Raw genomic sequence first — 19824 nt, 5'->3', positions numbered from 1 at the left:
AGATCTCACCACAGGGGATAAAATAAGGCCTTTCACATACATTCAGCAAAAATTCTGAATCCCAAACACAGAAATCTTTACCTACACACAGAGAGCTTCTTTGGTTCAAAGCATAAAAGTGACACATATCCCCATCATAGAAAGAATATGGAAATTCCTTCAGTCCTGCAACTCCAAAGCTAAAGGTATAACATTAATATATAATTCTCTTCATTCTAAAGATGTCTTTCAGTAATATAATCCAATAATAAAGTGGGAAACAGAGTTGGGAAAGACTTTCTCGGAAGCTCAATGGGAAAAAGCCATTAAATGCAACTATAAGTACTCTAGATGCTCAAACTATGAAGAATTAAATCAGAAACTTATGCTGAGATGGTACTTTTCTCGAGGGACAATTCCAATCTGTGCTGGGGGGGGGGGGGGGGGCAGGTAGGTGCTCTTCTACATGTGGTCTGGGCCTGCCCTCTGCTCCGTATATTTTGGTCAGATGTATTTAATCTGATTTCAAAAGTGACAAAAGTAAGTGTAAATCTAATGTGGAACAAGCCATTCTGAGTTTAAACACAGCGGATCATCCCTGCTCCATTAGATCCATATTTACACATATCCTATTATCCTATTATCCTATCCTAAGCAAATGGAAGTCCAGTGAAATTCCTAAACTGATTGAGGTTTCAATTAAAGTGAAGATGATTGCTGAATATGAAAATATAATAGTTTGCAGAGAGGGGACATACCAAGCATATCAGTCCAATTGGTCTTCTTGGAAGAATTTCTCCAAAGCCCAGGAGAGACCTGTTCAGAAATAGTCTTCACTGAGCGGACGCTACTTTTCATCTTCATTTTTATTTTTTGTTGTTATCTTGTCTATTCTTTTCCTTATTCATACTTCACCTTGTTGTGTCGGTACTTTCAAGATCCAGTGATCCTGGCTCCATTTTCACTATGTACTTAGTAGATGAGACTATATAAGTAAAATAGAGGGAGGAGTGTGCCCCCTGAAGACACAGTGTGTCTGGGGGGTGTCCTTATCCCTGTGACCATGGGATAGATCCTGGTAATTCCTAAAGCAGCAGAATATATGTTGGAGCAAAAAAAATCTTGAAAGTAGATTACCCGCGACAATTAAGACCACCTCATACTGTTCATTGTTATAATTGTTTTACTATTTATTCTGTTAAGATTGTAAATGGAATTCTTCTGTAATCAGTAATTCTTCAATAAAAACCACTGAAATAAAATAGGGGATAGATTTATCACATTTTTATTATTAGTATTTTTTTATTAGTAATGGCGGTGATCTGCGAATTTTTATCATGACTGTAACATTATGGCGCACACATCGGACACTTTTGACACTATTTTGGCATCATTGTCATTTATACAGCAATCAGTGCTATAAAAATGCACTGATTACTGTATAAATGACACTAGCAGTGAAGAGGTTAAACACTAGGGGGTGATCAAGGGGTTAAGTGTGTCCTAGGGAGTGATTCTAACTATGGGGAGATGGTCTACCTAGGACAAGACAGCGATCACTGCTCCCAATGACAGGGAGCAGTAGATCTCTGTCATGTCACTAGGCAAAATGGGGAAATGCCTTGTTTACATAGACATCTACCCATTCTTCTGGTCCGTGACACGATCGCTGGACAAAGTCGAACATTGAGTCCAGGGGTCCCGCGGGCACAGAGCATGTGGCAGATGCGCACGCACCCACAATGCTGCATCTTAAAGGGGACGTACTTATATGTCCATTTGCAAAGCCATGCAATTGTGCCTACGTATATCGTCGTGCACTGGTCGACAAGCGGTTAAAATCACTGCTACTGAAAAAATGGCCATTTTAAAAATGTTTTTGCATTGATACATGTCCCCTGGGGCAGGACCTGGGTCTCCAAACACTTTTTATGGCCATAACTTACATATAAGCCTTTAAAATGAGCAGTTTTTATTTTTCACATTCATGTCCCAATGGTGTTTGCATGTTCACACAAATTTTTAGTTCTGGTGAGAACCGAACTGGGGGGGAGTTCGGCTCATCCCTAGTCAAGGGTACTAAAATTTGAATTCTGGGTTGGACAATGAATGGGGGAAGTACGGGAGCTGCAGAAATGATGGGCTGCTAATCAGGATTAGCAAACACATCAGGAAGGGCACTCTGGGCTCTACGGGCCTTTCTTTGAATTCTTGGTGGCTGCGGGGCACTTCTTGTGCTAGCCACCGCATCAGTCAGGTACTCCTGACCTTAGCAGGGACCAGTACCCCATCATCAGAGCTATCTGTCAGGGTGATCTCTACCAGTTTGTATACTGAGCCTGAATCTGACAGTGTGGTCTCTTCAATGCTGTACATGTATAGGTACAGCTAGTGTGACTCACAGGTAAAAGAGCACCTGGTTGTCAGTGACTGCTTCAATCGCTACAAAAAATGAACTGTTAGTGCTAGCAGGGATCAGGCGTGACTCTGCTAACGCTGCAGTTTTGTGTGCTGTGTTTTGTAGGTGACAGTGATCTAGTGATACTGCACTTGGGTGGGCTGGGCTGGGTGGAGGAGCAAAATGCAGGTGCTGCCAGGTATCTGGGCTGATTCTAATAACGCCACATTTTTGGGAACAATATACTATTGGGAACGCTAATATAGATCTGATCAGATCAAAGATATTGATCCGTTCAGATACTATACTAGTAATGGAGCTATATATAGTGTGAGTGCGTGTGTTAGTGTACCAGGCACTAATCTGATGATGTCTGGGATTGACGCTGATCCTAACTGACACTAAAACCTAACTGATGTCACCCATGACACTAATACAGTGGTCAGAAAAGAGATCTGTACACTATACTAGTGACACTGTGACAGGGAGTGAAAGGGTTAACTCGGGGGAGGTGATCAGAGGGTTAAACCTTTAATAGGGGGTTAATGGGGAGTACCCTAAACCTACCTGGGCATACCACTAACTGCCCTAACACTGATTAGGGACACCAATACAGTGACCAGTGAAAAATCTGAAAACTGCACTTGGTGACACTGTGACAGGGAGTGAAAGGGTTAACTGGAGGGTGATCAAGGTGTTAAATGTGTACCTACATGTCCTGGTGTCAGTGTAGTGTTGGTGTACTCACAGTATATGTCTTCTCCTCACTTGCTGGAAACTAAAAGGGCCCCACGAGGGGAGATGACATCACTTCCTCTGCCTGTGTTTATATTACACATGTAGAGGACAGTCTGCCATTCACCAGAACTCATCAGCAGGTCCTGCCCAGAAATCATTGACCTGGGCCTGTAGACTGATCAGTTCAGAAATCAATCCAATCATTGTGGGGACCCCCCCATACCCACACACGTGACCGACATACGATGATGGCGATTCACGCAGGAGAGCCAAAATGCCGCAGTACAACTGTGGCGGCTGGTCAGGAACCGGTTAATGTATTTCCCCCAATACTTACCTGAGCCTGATCCCCATCCAGCAATGTACACAAGAGCAGAGGCTCTCTTGGCTCTCTCCCTCCTCATTGGCTCAGACACAGCAGGGGGAGCCATTGGCAGAGGAAGATTTGGGACTTTTTATGGCAGACAAGGACTCATAAAGGGGATGGGAGTTGGGGATGTTCATCATTTCTTCTAGTGATGGGGGAGGGGTAACTTTCCAGGATTTATAACTCCTATCCTGCAGAAGGGAGACAATGACAGATGATATTTCTAGAGTATGAGTTGTATTGGTTATGGGACGGCCTTTTGTACAGAAGTGAGAACTGTCTGAGGTCTTTGTCTTCAGAGGAATGGATCCTGTTTTCTGTCTTTATTATGGTCAGGACAAAACATTCCATTCATAGATTTGTAAATATGAAATATTGGATATAAATAATTAGCATTTTCATTTTCAGCCAGCAGGTGGAGCTGAAATCTCTTTTCCACATGTTTACCTGCCTGTCCTTCCCGGATCACTGTACAATCCATGTTATTTACAGAGCTCAGTAGCTCAAGCTGCAATTTCCCTTCATAACTGAATGACTCAGAGGAGGGGGAGGGGAAGTAGATTTCTGAAACCCACCGGAGGGACCTCACTGGACATTGTGTGAAAATTGAGGATGAATTGATCCGTGGTGTCTGTAGCTACAGAGGTCAGTGAGGTCTCGGTCACACGTGTGTCAGTACCATGTGATTATGTGACATTTTTTCATCATTTGTAAAGCCCGATAACCGCCTTCCATGCCTGCCATGAATATTACAATGGTGGCACACAGTGCTGGTCACACAGGAGCGGTAGCGTTGTGTCGTGTTATAAATGAAGCCGCATGTCGCTGTCATGAGACATCCACGCTTGTCAGTCCCTCCATTCATTTCATGTGATGTCCAATAATCGCTGGGCATTGGAGGACAGACAGCGGAGGCTCCGGTATCCCAGAATGCACTGGGAAATAATAGAGAAGTAGGACAGAGCAGCTCCGGTCACTTCTGGTTGTACAGAACAGCCGTGTGGTAACTCCAATAGCTTCTGTGTGCCGGAAAAATCACCAACCAGCCGGCAATACTGACAGTGCCAGGCAGGAAATGTGTCACTGCACAGCCAAAAACCTCTTCCAATTATATATACTAATCAGCTGAACACAGAAGGATTCATCCACAAAATCCAACACCAAATACATAGAAAGACAACTGTGCAGCACTACAAGTGAGACTCCCTAAACCTACAAATAGGATTTTTATGTCAAATGTTTAAACAATCCACACGTGTTTCAGCACAATTATACAGGGATATTACAATGTTAGAAAAAACAATATAAGTAAGATATTGTCAAAGTGCTCAATATTGCAGCATGATGAGTGAGACCACCCAAACTTTAGCATATTATGTACATCAAAAAACCTACTTTGTGGTTGGCCACTTATGATTGGTGATGTGCAGTGACACCTCCCTTACAGGATAGATATAAAGATAGCTGTGCAGCACTAGAAGTGAGACTCCCTAAACCTAAAAGTGTTAATATTTACACATTTTAAACAAACAACACAAATATACATGATGAAGCCCTGCCTAGGGCGTAACGTGTAAGGTGGAGACGTCATCACGCCTGTCAGATACACTAGGAGAGCCGCTGCTATACTGTTATGAAGGAGAGGAGGGTCGCCGGGTGCTCTGTGCATTCTTATATGGATATATTGTGATTCTATGTGAGGATATATTACATGTTATTATTAATAAACTATTAATGATCCGAGTATCCCAGCTATTGTGACACATACAAATAAAACAGATGTGGTAAAAAGTCACCAAGCGGGTATTATCCTCAGACCGGGAAATCTGTCCTCCAGGGGGCAGGAGATAGTGAGTATGATGACATGGCGGCTGGTTTTCATTCTATAGAATTATTGTAATATATCCGAAATCCACATACCAGAGGAGATCATTTCCTCTACATCACTTCCCCTTTAGGCTCCTCCCACTAGAAGAACAACCCCTCCCCCGCACATTTCTCCAGCATTCTTATAGTGTTTTCAGAGCTTCATAAACACAATGAAGACACATGATAAATGCAGGGCCAGATTAAGAACATCATGGGCCTGGTGCTGAGGATTTTGGGGGGGCCTTTTATAAACAATAAATAAATAAAAATACAACTATTTTTTGTTATAACAAATTCAATTAAAGAGAGAGAGGGGGAGGATGAGAGAGAGAGAAAGAGAGACAGAGACAGAGAAAGAGGATGAAAGAGGTGTGAGGGGTAAGGGAGGGAGGATGAGAGAGAAAGGGGGGGATGGTAGAGGACGCACATGGGCATGTGTGGGAATGACATCAGGGCAGCCTGGCCAAGGTAAGTGTCGGAAGGCACAGAACCCAGAAGGATGCCCGGGTGAAGATGGAGGTGCCCGACCCCCGCCGGAATGATCACAGCACAGCACTGGAGAGCTCAGTCTGACAATTTAAGTGTACCCTAATGTGCTAATATGCTGGACATACTTGTACATTATGGCATAACCTACCCCAGGGCTTCTAAAAAGTTGTAATTTTAGAAAAGTTTACTACCGCTTTAATATCACAGGAGCCTCTCATGGGGCCCCCTACTTACTCTGTCGCCCTTGGGCAGTGCCTAAGTGCATAGTTGTCAACATTTTAAAAATAGTTTCAGGGACACTTTTTTCTACAAGTGCTATATTTAGAGTAGCTGACATCCCCCGTGTTCCTCTATACATCACAATAGTCATTACAACATGAAATAAGTACTAATAATGGGGAAGAACAAATATGAGGACTGTGAGATTTCCTTTAGTTGAACTGACAAAAGTGCCCATTCTAGAGCTGGTAACATTGAGGATATTCAGCATAATAATTTTAAAGAACAAAAGAACAGTTTTTTGTGAGTAAGAGGCATAGGAGAGGAGTATGGATGGTATAAAAGTGGGAAGTATGTGCAGGAGAGGGAGAGGCATGTGGAGGGTGTAACAGTGGGCACTATGTACAAGAGAGGAGTGTGGAGGGCATGGCAGAAGGCACTATGTACAGGAGAGGAGTGTGAGGGGTATGACATTGGGCACTATGTATAGGAGAGGAGTGTGGAGGGTATGACAGTGAGTAGTATGTACAGGAGAGCAGTGTTGGAGGTATGACAGTGGGCACTATGTATAGGAGAGGAGTTTGGAGAGTATGACAGTGAGTAGTATGTACAGGAGAGGAGTGTGGAGGGTATGACAGTGGGCACTATGTAAAGGAGAGGAGTGTGGAGGGTATGACAGTGGGCACTATGTATAGGAGAGGAGTGTGGAGGGTATGACAGTGGGCACTATGTATAGGAGAGAAGTGTTGGAGGTATGACAGTGGGCACTATGTATAGGAGAGGAGTGTGGAGGGTATGACAGTGAGTAGTATGTACAGGAGAGAAGTGTGGAGGGTATGATGGTGGGCACTATGTATAGGAGAGGAGTGTGGAGGGTACGACAGTGGGCACTATGTACAGGAGAGAAGTGTATGAAAGCAGGCACTATGTACAGGAGAGGAGTGTGTAGGATATGACAGTGGGCGTTATGTATAGGAGAGAAGTGTTGGAGGTATGACAGTGGGCACTATGTATAGGAGAGGAGTGTGGAGGGTATGACAGTGGGCACTATGTATAGGAGAGAAGTGTGGAGAGTATGACAGTGGGCACTATGTATAGGAGAGGAGGATGAAGTAATCTGGGAAGGAAAAATGTAAAGGTTTGTGGAAGGATGTTTAGGGACTGCGTAGTGGTTAAGCGGGCCAGACATGGATTGAAATGACACCAATTAAGCAGAGACCAGCCATAGTCGATCTATGTATGGGCTAGCTGGTTTTACACAAGTCAACCTATTAACCGACTTGAGTACAAGCAGCCTGTCAGGTTTTCCACAAAACAATCAGTGCTGCCACCTATAGTTAGCAGCACTAATCATTGTATTCACTGGCAGAACACAATAACCCTGCGGGAGTGATTGCCCCATTCACAGGTCAGCAGGTGAGAGGGTGTGTGGGGACAGGCTGGGGAGAGATACTATTCAGTCCCTGGGTAGGCACTGGTTAGTATCAGAGCCAGATACACTCAGGTTACATACACTATGATCGTTAGAGCGAGAGCAATAATTCTAGCACTAGATCTCCTCTGTAACTCTAAACATGTAACCTGTAAAAAAATGTAAAGCATTGCTTAGTACACAACAAAAAATCGTGCTAACTTTAGTGTTTTTTTATGAATAAAACAGTTTCTTTCCAAAAAAAAGTTTGAAAAATTGCTGCGCAAATATCATGTAACATAAAAAGTTGCAAAGACCACCATTTTATTCCATAGGGTGTCTGCTAAAACCATATATAATGCTTGAGGGTTCTGAGTCATTTTCTAGCATAAAAAAATGATGATTTTTACATGTAGGAGAGAAATCTCAGAATGGGCCTGGGTGGCAAGGGGTTAATTATCATAAGTAATTTACAAATAATTATTATAAGCACTGTGAGGTCATCCTCTCCGTCTGCTGCAGAGTGTTCCGGCTGTATTTATACTGCCGCTCTGTATGCAGCTTCTGACAGGCTGTACAAGGAGCCCCGTATCTCCGGAACCATAGATGATAGCCGCCCCATATTTTAACCAGTGTTGGGGTGGGTATTTAGCTACCTACCCCCCAACATTGGGGTCTCTGTGACTCCTGGTCGCCGAGCTACAATCCTTGAAGTCGATCTTTTTTTTTTTTTTTTTTATGTTTTTGGGCAAATGGGCCTATCTTGAGAAAGGGGCCTGGAGCTGCAGCTCCAATAGCCCCTATGTTAATCCGGCCCTGGATAAATGTCATAGAAGTGTTACTGAGCATTGCTTCCTTCTACATAATCATCAGACGTGTGAGCGAGTCCTAAGGGGGTCTATTCCATCCTATTTCCTGCTTGTTAGGAATATGGATGGTCATTCCATATGTACAGAGCCTGGTCACTGTTCTACTATAAGGGGAACCCCAAATCCCATGGATGAGATTACAAAGAGAAAGATTCCCTCAGAGAGAGGAGAAGACATGAGAAGAGGACAGGTGATGGAAGATTCTACATGGGTGAGGATGGAGGACACCCAGAGATAGAAGGAGACACTGAGAGACGGGAACAATCACAAGACGTCACATTTCCCCATCACGGCACATCACACATTTCTCTTACCGCAATTCCTGAATTTTACTCTCCGGGTTCATCAGAAAGGAAAGAGAATCACACTCCATTTCATCTTCTGAAGAGGAGGAATCTTCTTCTTCTGCTTTGTCCTCTCCCAGACAATCTTTACTGGAAATATTACACCACCAAAATCTAAAATCCAATAATGAGATAATAATTATCACCAAGAATGTATGACCTCTGACCCCAAGAATAACAATGTAACCCCCAACATTTCCCTTCCACATGGCTTCCTTCCCTCCGGCTCTACAGCCTCATACTGGACCTGATGAGGACTTCTCATTGGTGGCTATGAGTGGTCTTTGAAGTCACACTCCAGACAAAACTTAAAGGAGGCCCCTGATATGTATACGGGGTCTCCGGCCTTCCTACACAGGGGTCTCCATTCATCTTCTGGGAAATCCTGGAACACCACTTTGGTTCCAGATATAAAATGCAGTCCAGACATTCCCATCTCCGCCCACTTCTGCAGACAATTGGCCCCTCCAATGTTGGGATGATGATGTCACACCCCTGACATTATTTCCCTCCCCCACATCTCTGAACACGAAGCTTTCCCTCCAAATGTTCTGTGTGATAAATGGTATAATTGGGGGCAGGGAAAGGGTTAATGCGATGTAAATGATGTGATTTTTACCAGAAGTTGTGTAGAAGGTGATATGTGGGAACCACCATTTAGCTCTGGTTCACACAGCACAACATGAAAGTCGCAGCCACTTCCAGCTTGACTTTGCTCTACAACTTCCCGGCGACCAGGTGCGACTTCAAAGTGACTTTACTGAGAAGCATTCCTATGTGACTTTGATGGATCCGTGTTTATAGCGTGTTTTATCACATGACAAAACATGCGTCTGATAACTGTGATTGGGGCGTCATTAACAATCAGGCTGCATTTACATCTGCATGATTCTGAATGCACATCAACCGCCAGAAATTGTGTGCTTTGCCGCACGTTTCAGAAATGCACTGCGACCGCGCGTCACGCTTGTACTGTAAACATGGCAAGGCGAGCGTGATGCATGTTTCCAAAACGTGTGGCAAAGCATGCGTTTTCCTGCAGGTTGCCGGGCATTCAGAAACGCTCAGACGCCAACGAATGGTATCACAAGTGCAGCATGTGTTGTCACACATTATCAAAATTCACAGCAAAGCATGCGTTTTCTTATGGGTTGGCGTGCGTTCAGAAACATGAAGATGCAGATGAATGGTAACACAAGTGTGATGTGCATTGCCACACAAAACACGCAGAAAAGCATGCGTTTTCTTGTGGGTTGCCGTCAGTTGTAAATACGTTTCCATTCATTCACATCTGTACATTTCCAACTGCACAGCAACCTGCAAGAAAATCCATGCTTTGCTGTGCGTTTCATAAATGTGCGACAATGTGCGTCACACTTGTGTTATTATTCATTTGCTTCTGTACATATTTGAATGCATGGCAGACCACAAGAATACATGCGCTTTGCTGTATGTTTCAAAAACGCACAGCAAGGAGCATTGCTTTTGTGTTATCATTCATTTACATCTGCGCATGCGTGGCGTGCGTTGTTGCGCATTTTTCAGACATATGAAAAAGCGCACATTTTCTGTGTGGGTCGCCTCGTATTCGGAAACACGCAGATATGAATGTCGGCTGATTGTTAATGACACCCCAATCACAGTTAGCAGACGCATGTTTTGCTGCCAAGATGCATGACGCTCCATGACTGAGAAGATTCTTGAGCTACTTTGGGGTGTTTGTTGCATGTCGGGCAGAACATTCCAGTGAATGGGCTCCCTATACACAATGTGTGATTACACATGAAAAATACACAAATAATGGAAGTGGGAATGTGCGTTTCTGTTACGCTCAGGTGTGACTGGGATGTGATTGGAGGAAGATTTTAGGCAGCAAGGATGACCAGGGAGGAGAGGTGGGGGGTAAAGAAGCCTCAGAAGTTGCAGCAAAGTCTTAAAGATTCAGACAAATGTGCGACTTTCTGGTGATTTTACATTGAAGTCTATGGGAGTTGTGCAGCACAAGAATCGAACAAAAGTAGTGCAGGAAGTATTTACTTTTGTTGCAGTGACTCAAATCGCAGCAATTAAGACAACACCCAATAAAATCTTTGTGTTTTCACCTGACCTGCGACTTTACATGTCATCAGAATGTTGCTGGAAAATTGCTGTAGTGTGAAGCAGGGCTTAGGGCTGAGGAAAGTGTGAGTTCCCAGGACTTCTAACAAGTGTGGTAGATGGAGAACATGTCCGATAATCACCGTTATACTGTATGCAGGTTCCTGCCCATTCTCTGAATTCAGTTAGGATATCCTCACACTCACTTACTTGACCTCCTGACTCCTGTGTAGGAATGGAGATAGAAGTTTCTGGCACTCTGGATCCACAGTGAGATCTAGAAAACTTAAAGACTGAAAACTTTCTCTCTTCAAAGTCTTCAAGCAATAGATCAGCTGCTTGGAATAATTCCTCTTCATCCACAAGTGATCAGTACGTGAGCCGCACAGCTTCAAATCTGTACAACCCGACATGACTCTCCTAATGAAGTCCTCATCCTGAGTCTCATACAGACAGAAGATGGTCTGAGTATAGAAAGTCCGATAGATGTCCTTCATGGCCCATTCTATGATTGCAGGTTTGGCTCGGAGTGAGATGGGGATTCCTGTGACCTCTGAGAATGTCTTCACCTGATTTTCATTTAAGAGACCAAACAGGAATTGTACAGATAATGATAAATGTGAGTAATCTGAACTGAGGCCACGGAGTGATTTCTCTTTACAGATCTCCGGGAGGAAAGTACCTTCCATAGACCCAGACCCATCATCCATCCCATAATAGAGAGCAGCAAGGAACTCCTGTACACTCAGGTGGATGAAGCTGTAGCAGGTCTGGTGACGGACGTCCCAATGAAAGATGTTCTCATTCAGAAATACAGACTCCACCTCATCCAGAGAAAGTCCATGTCTTTCTAGATCTTTCTTCTCAAATAAGATTTGTTGGTTCAGAAGTCCCCGATTGGCCAGAGCACACAGCTTCTTCAGACAGGTTTGTTTCCGGTGTACAGACTGCTCCTTCTTGCTGTGATGGGTTAGTAAAACCTCCAGGTAGAGAAGATAAATTGAAGTCGTTGTCTTACACTGAATTACATCCAAATCTTTTCTTATTTCTTGTGTCATTACAGTGCAGACAATCCAGCATGTGATGGGGACGGCACACATGGTGTACACAACGTCATTGTCTTTTATTATACTGAGAACCTTGTCTGCATCTTCTTTATTTCCATAGAATTTATGGACATATTCCTCTCGATCGTCCCTTGTAAATCCCTGGATTTCCACATTGTGAGAATCCTTGATGAATGTGTTAAGTTTCTCCATGGCCAGTGACCTTGTGGTGATGATCAGAGAAGATTCTGGGAGAACATGTCTCCTGAGCAAGCTTTGGAGAATTATTTCTTTGTGGGTTTCCATAGAAATGTCAGGACAACCCTCAGATTTCTCCTCCAGAGTCCACCTCAGTTCATCAAACCCATCAACTATGGTGAGAAGTTTTCTCTGACTTCCAGGATCCTTCAGAATAGACACCAGGTCATCTGAACTCAGTCTGCAGGTTCTGGATAAAAGTCCCACAAGACTTACGTTTCCAGGGATGGTGTTGATTTCTCTACAGCTCAGATAAAACACAAAATCAAACTTGTCTCGGTAGAGATCCTTAGAGGCCCAGTCCAGCATGATCTTCTTGGAGGTCATTGTTTTTCCAATCCCAGCAGGTCCTTGTAACACCACAATCTTAGGGATGAACCCACATTTATCAGGGTCAAAGAGGGCCTGGATTGTGGTTGGGGGTCTTTTCTCCGTGATCTGTAGATGTCTTCTGCCTGAACTCCTTATTTCTTCTTTTTTCCCCTCTTTATTCTGCGGTCCGTTTATCATCAATAAATTGGTGAATCTTTCCTGTAGATGAACAGTCTCCCCCATACGGGAATTATATTCTTTAATCCTCTGGAATTTCTCAGATTCTCTGTGTTCTTTACTGATGTCTTTATGAGAGAAAAGAGAACATTTTATTCCTCATACACACATGAAATATTACAATGCAGAAAAACCCACAATGGGGTATGGGAGTGAATTGGGACTATACAATACCCAGGAAATAATGAAGATAGATGGAAATGATTAGTGATGGGCCGAACACCCCCCTGTTTGGTTCCTACCAGAACATCTCAAATAGGCAAAAGGTTCTAGCGAACATGTGAACCCTATTAAAGTCTATGGGACACGAACGTGATAATTTAAAGGCTTATATTCAAGTTATTGCCATAAAAAAGTATATGGGGACCCGGGTCCTGCCCTGGGGGACATGTATCAATGCAAAAAAAGTTTTTTAAAACAATAGCTTTTTTTTTCAGGAGCAGTGATTTTAACCACTTCCCATCCCACCCATAGTCATATGACGTCTGCAAGAGGGATCTCCCATCTTGGATGGGCATCATATGACGTCATCAGCTTCCTTGCAGTATAGTGACCATGCATGGGCACTCGCAATCAAGTGTTACAGAGTAGGACCGTGGATCTGTGTGTATGAACGCACAGATCCAAGTCCTGTCAAAGGAGAGGGGACTGATCCTGTGTTCCGAGTATAGAGGAAAACCGATCGGTCTCCTCCTCTTGTGAGACCCCTCCCCCTACAGATAGAATCACTCCCTAGGTAACACATTTAACCCCTTGATTGCCCTTAGTGTTAGCCCCTTCTCTGCCAGTGACATTTATACAGTAATCATTTTCATAGCACTGATTGCTGTATAAATGCCAATGATCCCAAAATAGTGTCAAAAGTGTCCGATATCGATATATCTGCCGCAATTTCACAGTCACAATAAAACAATTTAGTGGGTTCTCCTCTGTCCATAAGGGCCTGGTAAGGATTTTAAGGGGAACTTCATGCCAAAATGTAAAAAAAAAATTACGGGGGAGGCCCAAAATCCATATCAGACCCTTTTCCACATGACCTCTGTAACAGAACCCACTGTCAGTGTGTGTTTTGGAGGGGCCGTGGGCTCGTCTCCTACCCACAGACTATGGCCCAGCAGAGAATGTGAGATTTGGAGGGCTATTTGCCATCTCCCACCACCTGGAGTAGTTTCCAGCTACCTAAACCTATTGGCTCGGCTAAATATAATATAATGTAATTAATGTAATGCTACATCCCTTCTTCCCCTACCCCCCTCTTGTTGCTGTGTTTAATTGTGTTGGGTCATGGCATGTAGACAAAGGTCTGGACTGGAGACATATCTCAGCAGGGGATGTGTAAGGAGGGGCTGCCTGCTCATCATAATCCCTTCATGTGCTCCAACTGTAGTTGTTTGAATATACAATTGTTGAGTTCCCATTGGTTCTTCCTTGTCCCCTACCCCCTCTATGACCAGGCTAAGGGGAGTGTCCCTATCTATGTTTAAAGTGGTTGTATACCCACTGAGGTTTTTTTTTCAGACCTGCAAAGGAAAAGGCATAATGAGCTAGTATGCACCGCATACTAGCTCATTATGAAATACTTACCTTAGCCCGAAACCATGCAGAGGGAGCTGACATGCTCCCTCGGTGTGTCTTCCGGGTATCGCGGCTCCAGCACTGTGAGTGGCCGGGGCCGCACATGCATGCAGGAGATTTCTTCCCGGAAGGGTCTGGTGCCTGCCGGGCTTTCAGCCGAGAATCCCCGGTGTGCATGCGCTGCTGCAATCAGCGGCTCATTGTGAGGGGGAATGTCACCTTAACCATACAAGTTTAGGAGATATTTTTTTTTACCTGTAGGTAAGAATTATTATAGGCTTACCTGTAGGTAAAAGTTAAAAAAAGTCTATATAACTGCTTTAAAGGTGGATGTTTTGTATTTTTAATAAACAGGTTATCTGCAGGAATCTGCAGGCTGCGGGTGCGTTTGGAGGACAGAAGACAAAGGTCTGGGGGAGGTTCTCATACAGGGGAACCGAGATCCATCACACCCTCAACATGAGGGATGGATGCTTTGGGGCAGGGGGGGCTCTGTACCCCCCACCCTAGAACACTTTGTCCCCATGTTAGGGACAGGGGCTTCTTCCTGACAACCCTGGGCTGTAGTTGTCAAGGTCTGCAGGGGGCTTATTGTAATCTGGAAGCCCTCTTTGACAAGGGGGCCCCCGGATCCCTCATATGTGAATAGGTATCAGGTATATTGTACCCCTACCCTGTACCCTGTACTTCACCAAAAAAAGTGTCAAAAAGTAAAAACCACAGCATACAGTTTTTGAAAATCCCTTAATCTAAAAAGAAAAGTGTCCCGCGATGTCCATCCATCATCAATCACGCCGCCTTAAGGACCCGAAAAAAACAAAAACAAAATTTTTCCTCCATGGGAGGCCTCCCAGCGAGTTTTTGCTTTGACAGCTCTTATATAGACAAGGGCGGGGCCACCTGCTGAATTAACCTGATGACCCCACCCCCTCTGACATCAAAGGACTTCAGAAGGGGCAGGGACACTCGGTTACGTCACAGGGTAGCCCCGCCCTTGCCTATATAACAGCTGTTAAAGACAGCAGTCGCCAGGAGGCCTCCCATGGAGGCCGAGCTTTTAATTTTTTTTCTATTCTATTTTTTTCAAAGAGGACTGGAAATTAGACAGGGTCAAACAAGCCAAGGTCATACACGTGGGGTCAGATCAAGTACAGATTTGGAGGCCAAAGAGGAGTCAAGGTACGAGCCAGGGTGGGTGCAGGTGAAGAGCAGGGGTAGTCAGAACAAGCCGGGTCAAACACTGGAACAGGAGAAGAGCAACAGGGAACAGGATATTCAAGGGAATGTTGTAGACAAGACAACACTGATCCTGGGTACTGATCCAGTTTAAATAGCCCATTTGGGGCCATCATCTGTCACAAGCTGCGCAGCGTATGCACATCCATTTGTATTCTGGCATCTTCGCGCACATACATTCACAATCGCCCGTGCACCTATTCTTCGTGGAACAGGAAGCTGTCTGAGGGAGACATCTTGTCTACTGGAAAGCCCATCTTGACACTATGTGACTTTCTATTTTAATAGTGTTGTTAAAACGCCTTTCCTATTTTGAGGTTTTGTATATTGCTTCAATAAATGTTGTCATTTTTACTTCTATATCATTTCCATGTATCTTCATTATTACCTGAGTATCATATAGTCCCAATTCCCTCCCATACCCCTTTGTGTGTTTTTCTGCATTCTATTACAGAGATAGATCCCCCTTATTTTCGGGCCTAGGAACCTACCTGCATTCACATGAAATAACATTTATAAGACAGAGTTGGAAATATTGTATTTCAACCATAAACACGAAGCATGGAACCCTAAAAGAAGATATCCCATGAAATACAGGAAGATGGTGGAAGCATCTGAACTATGGACACACCATCCAGACCAGAGGAGTAACTAGAACCTTCAGGGCCCGGTACAGGAAACCATGAAGTGTTTAAATAAAAGTGCAGCACTAGGGCAAAAAGTGCAATTCATGGGAATCACACAACACATGTGATGTCCCGACATCTAAATATTGTATAATAAAGTGCAACTCATGGGAATCACACAACACACGTGAAGAAAAGCCCGGCGCCGCAGGCAGTGGCGGCTGGTGAAGTTTTAAGATGGGGGGGCGCTAGACCACGCCCACCCTTTTGACCCATCCCACTTCTCATAAGCCCCACCCATTATAGAATCCACCAACTCCGTCCCCTGTAGTACATCATATACAAGGCTCTACATTATACACAGGGCTCTATACTTCATATACCAGGCTCTACATTATAGACAGGGCTCTGTACATCATATACCAGGCTCTACATTATACACAGGGCTCTGTACATCATATACCAGGCTCTACATTATACACAGGGCTCTGTACATCATATACCAGGCTCTACATTATACACAGGGCTCTGTACATCATATACCAGGCTCTACATTATACACCAGGTTCTAATGACACATCAATATGTCTGACAGCCCAGCCACACTCCTCGTTCACCAGAGAAAAAAAAACAGGAAACACAAAAAAGGTGCTCGGGAAACAGCAATAGGCAGAGGTCACCGCAGACAATGAAGTACAAGAAAGCCTTATAAAATAAAACAAATACAGTCATCACATTTAGTGACTGCAATAATGCAATATCTTACATGTTTGCCTTTGGTGGTGGGATCAGAGGGATGGTGATGATCAGAGACAGAAGGATGGAGGTGGGGTGGGGAGTTGGATCAGTGGTGGGTGGGATGGGATCAGGGACAGAGGGATGGATCAGGGACAGAGAGATGGTGGGTGGGATAGATCAGGGACAGAGATATGGTTGGTGGGATGGATCAGGGACAGAAGGATGGTGGGTGGGATGGACCAGGGACAGACAGATGGTAGGTGGGATGGATCAGGGACAGAAGGACGGTGGGATGGATCAGGGACAGAAGGATGGTGGGTGGGATGGACCAGGGACAGAAGGACGGTGGGATGGATCAGGGACAGAGAGATGGTGGGTGGGATGGATCAGGGAGAGAAGGACGGTGGGATGGATCAGGGACAGAGAGATGGTGGGTGGGATGGATCAGGGAGAGAAGGACGGTGGGATGGATCAGGGACAGAGAGATGGTGGGTGGGATGGATCAGGGACAGAGAGATGGTGGGTGGGATGGACCAGGGACAGAGAGATGGTGGGTGGGATGGACCAGGGACAGAGAGATGGTGGGTGGGATGGACCAGGGACAGAGAGATGGTGGGTGGGATGGACCAGGGACAGAGAGATGGTGGGTGGGATGGACCAGGGACAGAGAGATGGTGGGTGGGATGGACCAGGGACAGAGAGATGGTAGGTGGGATGGATCAGGGACAGAAGGATGGTGGGTGGGATGGATCAGGGATCAGGGACAGAGAGCTGGTGGGTGGGATGGATCAGGGATCAGGGACAGAGAGATGGTGGTTGGGATGAATCAGGGACAGAGGGATGGGTGGGTGGGGGGAGGCTTCATATGGGCTGTGTGTTTCACAAGAGCCTCCACTGCCTGAAACCATGGATCAAGTAAAAACCTGAGCTACATCACAACTGATTTGATGTAAATTTTATAATAACTTTAAATGTGTACTCGCTGAAAACACATTTTAGTTTCCTAAAAGCAATTATAAGTAAAATGTGACAAAATAATTCGTTTTTTAAAACGTACGTTTTTACATATAAATTTAGAGTTTTGGCATTGCTCATTTAAACAAGAACATTGTTCAATGCTAATGCCAGTAAATATTAGAAATGACAAGATTCTAAAATAAGAGTTTTACATGCAGCTTTGTATCTGCCAGAACAAACAGGAAACATTAGCTTGGATGACAAATAAAAAGTTAAGTTATTCCATTGCAGAGTAAATGTCCATTTAACCCTTCTAGAGTATAACTAGAATGAGATTTTTTCTAAAACTGCCCTCCTTATGCATATAGAGCAGGAAGGGGAGTACTACCAGACGTCACCGGATCCTGTGTATGTTATCAAGTCTGGCTGAACACTCCTGACTAGAGAGTAATTGGTAAAGTTTTAGAATGCCCACAGGAAAATCATCAATTCATAGTCTGACAGTAGGCTGCCAAACCGAGACACAGCAACATCAGTGGAGATAAACAGAAGCACTGACGATCAGCACTTGACAAAACACACAGCCCGTGTGAAGCCTCCCCCTCCATCCATCCTGTAGCTCTGCCCCCCTCCTGTGGATTTCCAGCAATGCATCTACGCTACGGTCTACCTTGTTTCATAGTGTACTCACTGCACTGGCACTGCAGTTCTCTCCTCTGCTCCTCCGCTCGGCGCACTGATCTGACGAAGACCGGAAGTGACTAACTAGTCTGTCACTCAAGCCCATAGCAGGCGCTGGGCGGATGCAGATCGGCATTTGTACTTGCGCCACAAGGCGGGTTAAAACCCCGCAAATGAAGCGCCGCGTCTGCAATCTTGTGATTGCGTTGACGTGGCGCTTCGCATATTGCACTGTGTCCAGCGCTGCACTGTGTCCGGCGCTCGTACACAGTGCACTTAAGGACTTTTTTTCATTTTTTTTTTTTTTTTTAAAGGGCCATTTCAAAAAAAATTTTTTTTTTTCAATATTTTTTTTTTTTTTTGTGACTGCCTGGAGGGGGGGCGGCGCCCGGGCGCCCCCTATGGACGGGCCGCCACTGGCCGCAGGGGTTAACAAAACCCTGTAGGCAGAGGGCTGGCATGACTGTGTGAACAGTGCATGTCAGCCCTGCATGATAGGGAGCAGGGGATTGGCCGAGGGGAGTAGGAGGTGGGTTACTCAGTGCAGAGAAGCTGATCCTGCCCCCTCCACGAGGCAGCATTCAAGAAAAAAAGTTTTAAGAAGACAGCAGCATGGCAGCCATAGAGGAGCTGATTGCAAAGGTTAGAGAGGAGGCAGCCACTTGGGGGAGGCATGGGTGCAGGAGACCCTGGGGGTTTTGCTGGGGCAGCCAGGGGAGATGTCCACGGACGGCGGGGGGGTGGGGGGCACCCACGAAGGTCACGGCTCCCATCCAGGTTTTCACCTGAACCCCCCAGGAGAGGGAGGGCTGATGCCAGCTGTCCGGGGAGGGCTCCATCGGGCCCCCGGCGAAGAGAGCCACCAGGACTGGAGGGGGGAGACTGAGGAGCCCATCCCCAAGGAGGCTGGGACAGAGGAGCAGGCCAGAAGGGGGATCTACAGGAGCTGCTGGGCCCCATAGGAGGGCAGTAGGAGCAGATGCAGCCCCCCACCCAGCGTGGAGCATGCAGGGTTAGGACCTCAGCGGGGGAGATCTCGGGCCGCGGGGGTGCCCCCCAGGGCTAGCATCACCAGGTCGGGTGAGGAGGGACGGAGACTGGCGTCTGCAATTGGTGGTCGATCGGACGGGGCTGAGGTGGTCCACACCGGCCCTACAAAGGCAACGCAAAAATCCAATGGCGGGTACGCAGCACGGCGGCAGGCCAGATCGGCTGTTTTACCCTCGGCAGCCAGGGCCGTGTCCCCTGGTGGGCTGTCTGGAGAGGATGCGCTGATGTCCGGTCAAAGGTCATAGGGTGAGGTGTCCGTATCGGAGGAGGAGGTTCCGAGAAGTCCAACCCCTGCTAGGGTGTCCGAGAGATCGGCTGGTGGGATCAC

The 19824-nt window shown here is 45.5% G+C and overlaps 1 protein-coding gene across 3 annotated transcripts in view; it reads right to left on the bottom strand.

The window, feature by feature from the left end:
• Positions 1-19824, bottom strand: part of LOC143981452 (NACHT, LRR and PYD domains-containing protein 3-like) — a 102146-nt gene that overhangs the window by 58219 nt on the left and 24103 nt on the right. For all 3 annotated transcript variants that reach the window (XM_077479299.1, XM_077479300.1, XM_077479301.1), the window contains exons 4-5: positions 10991-12701; positions 8654-8797 (exon numbers count right to left, since the gene is read on the bottom strand). In XM_077479299.1, coding sequence (XP_077335425.1) covers positions 8654-8797; positions 10991-12701 — 1855 coding nt within the window. The remainder of the gene's footprint in view (positions 1-8653; positions 8798-10990; positions 12702-19824) is intronic.

This window comes from Lithobates pipiens, unplaced genomic scaffold (assembly GCF_037356315.1).
Source record: "Lithobates pipiens isolate NorthernLeopardFrog02 unplaced genomic scaffold, aLitPip1_a1.2 Scaffold_157, whole genome shotgun sequence".
Lineage (NCBI taxonomy): Eukaryota > Metazoa > Chordata > Amphibia > Anura > Ranidae > Lithobates > Lithobates pipiens.
This window is presented reverse-complemented; position numbering and strand designations above follow the sequence as displayed.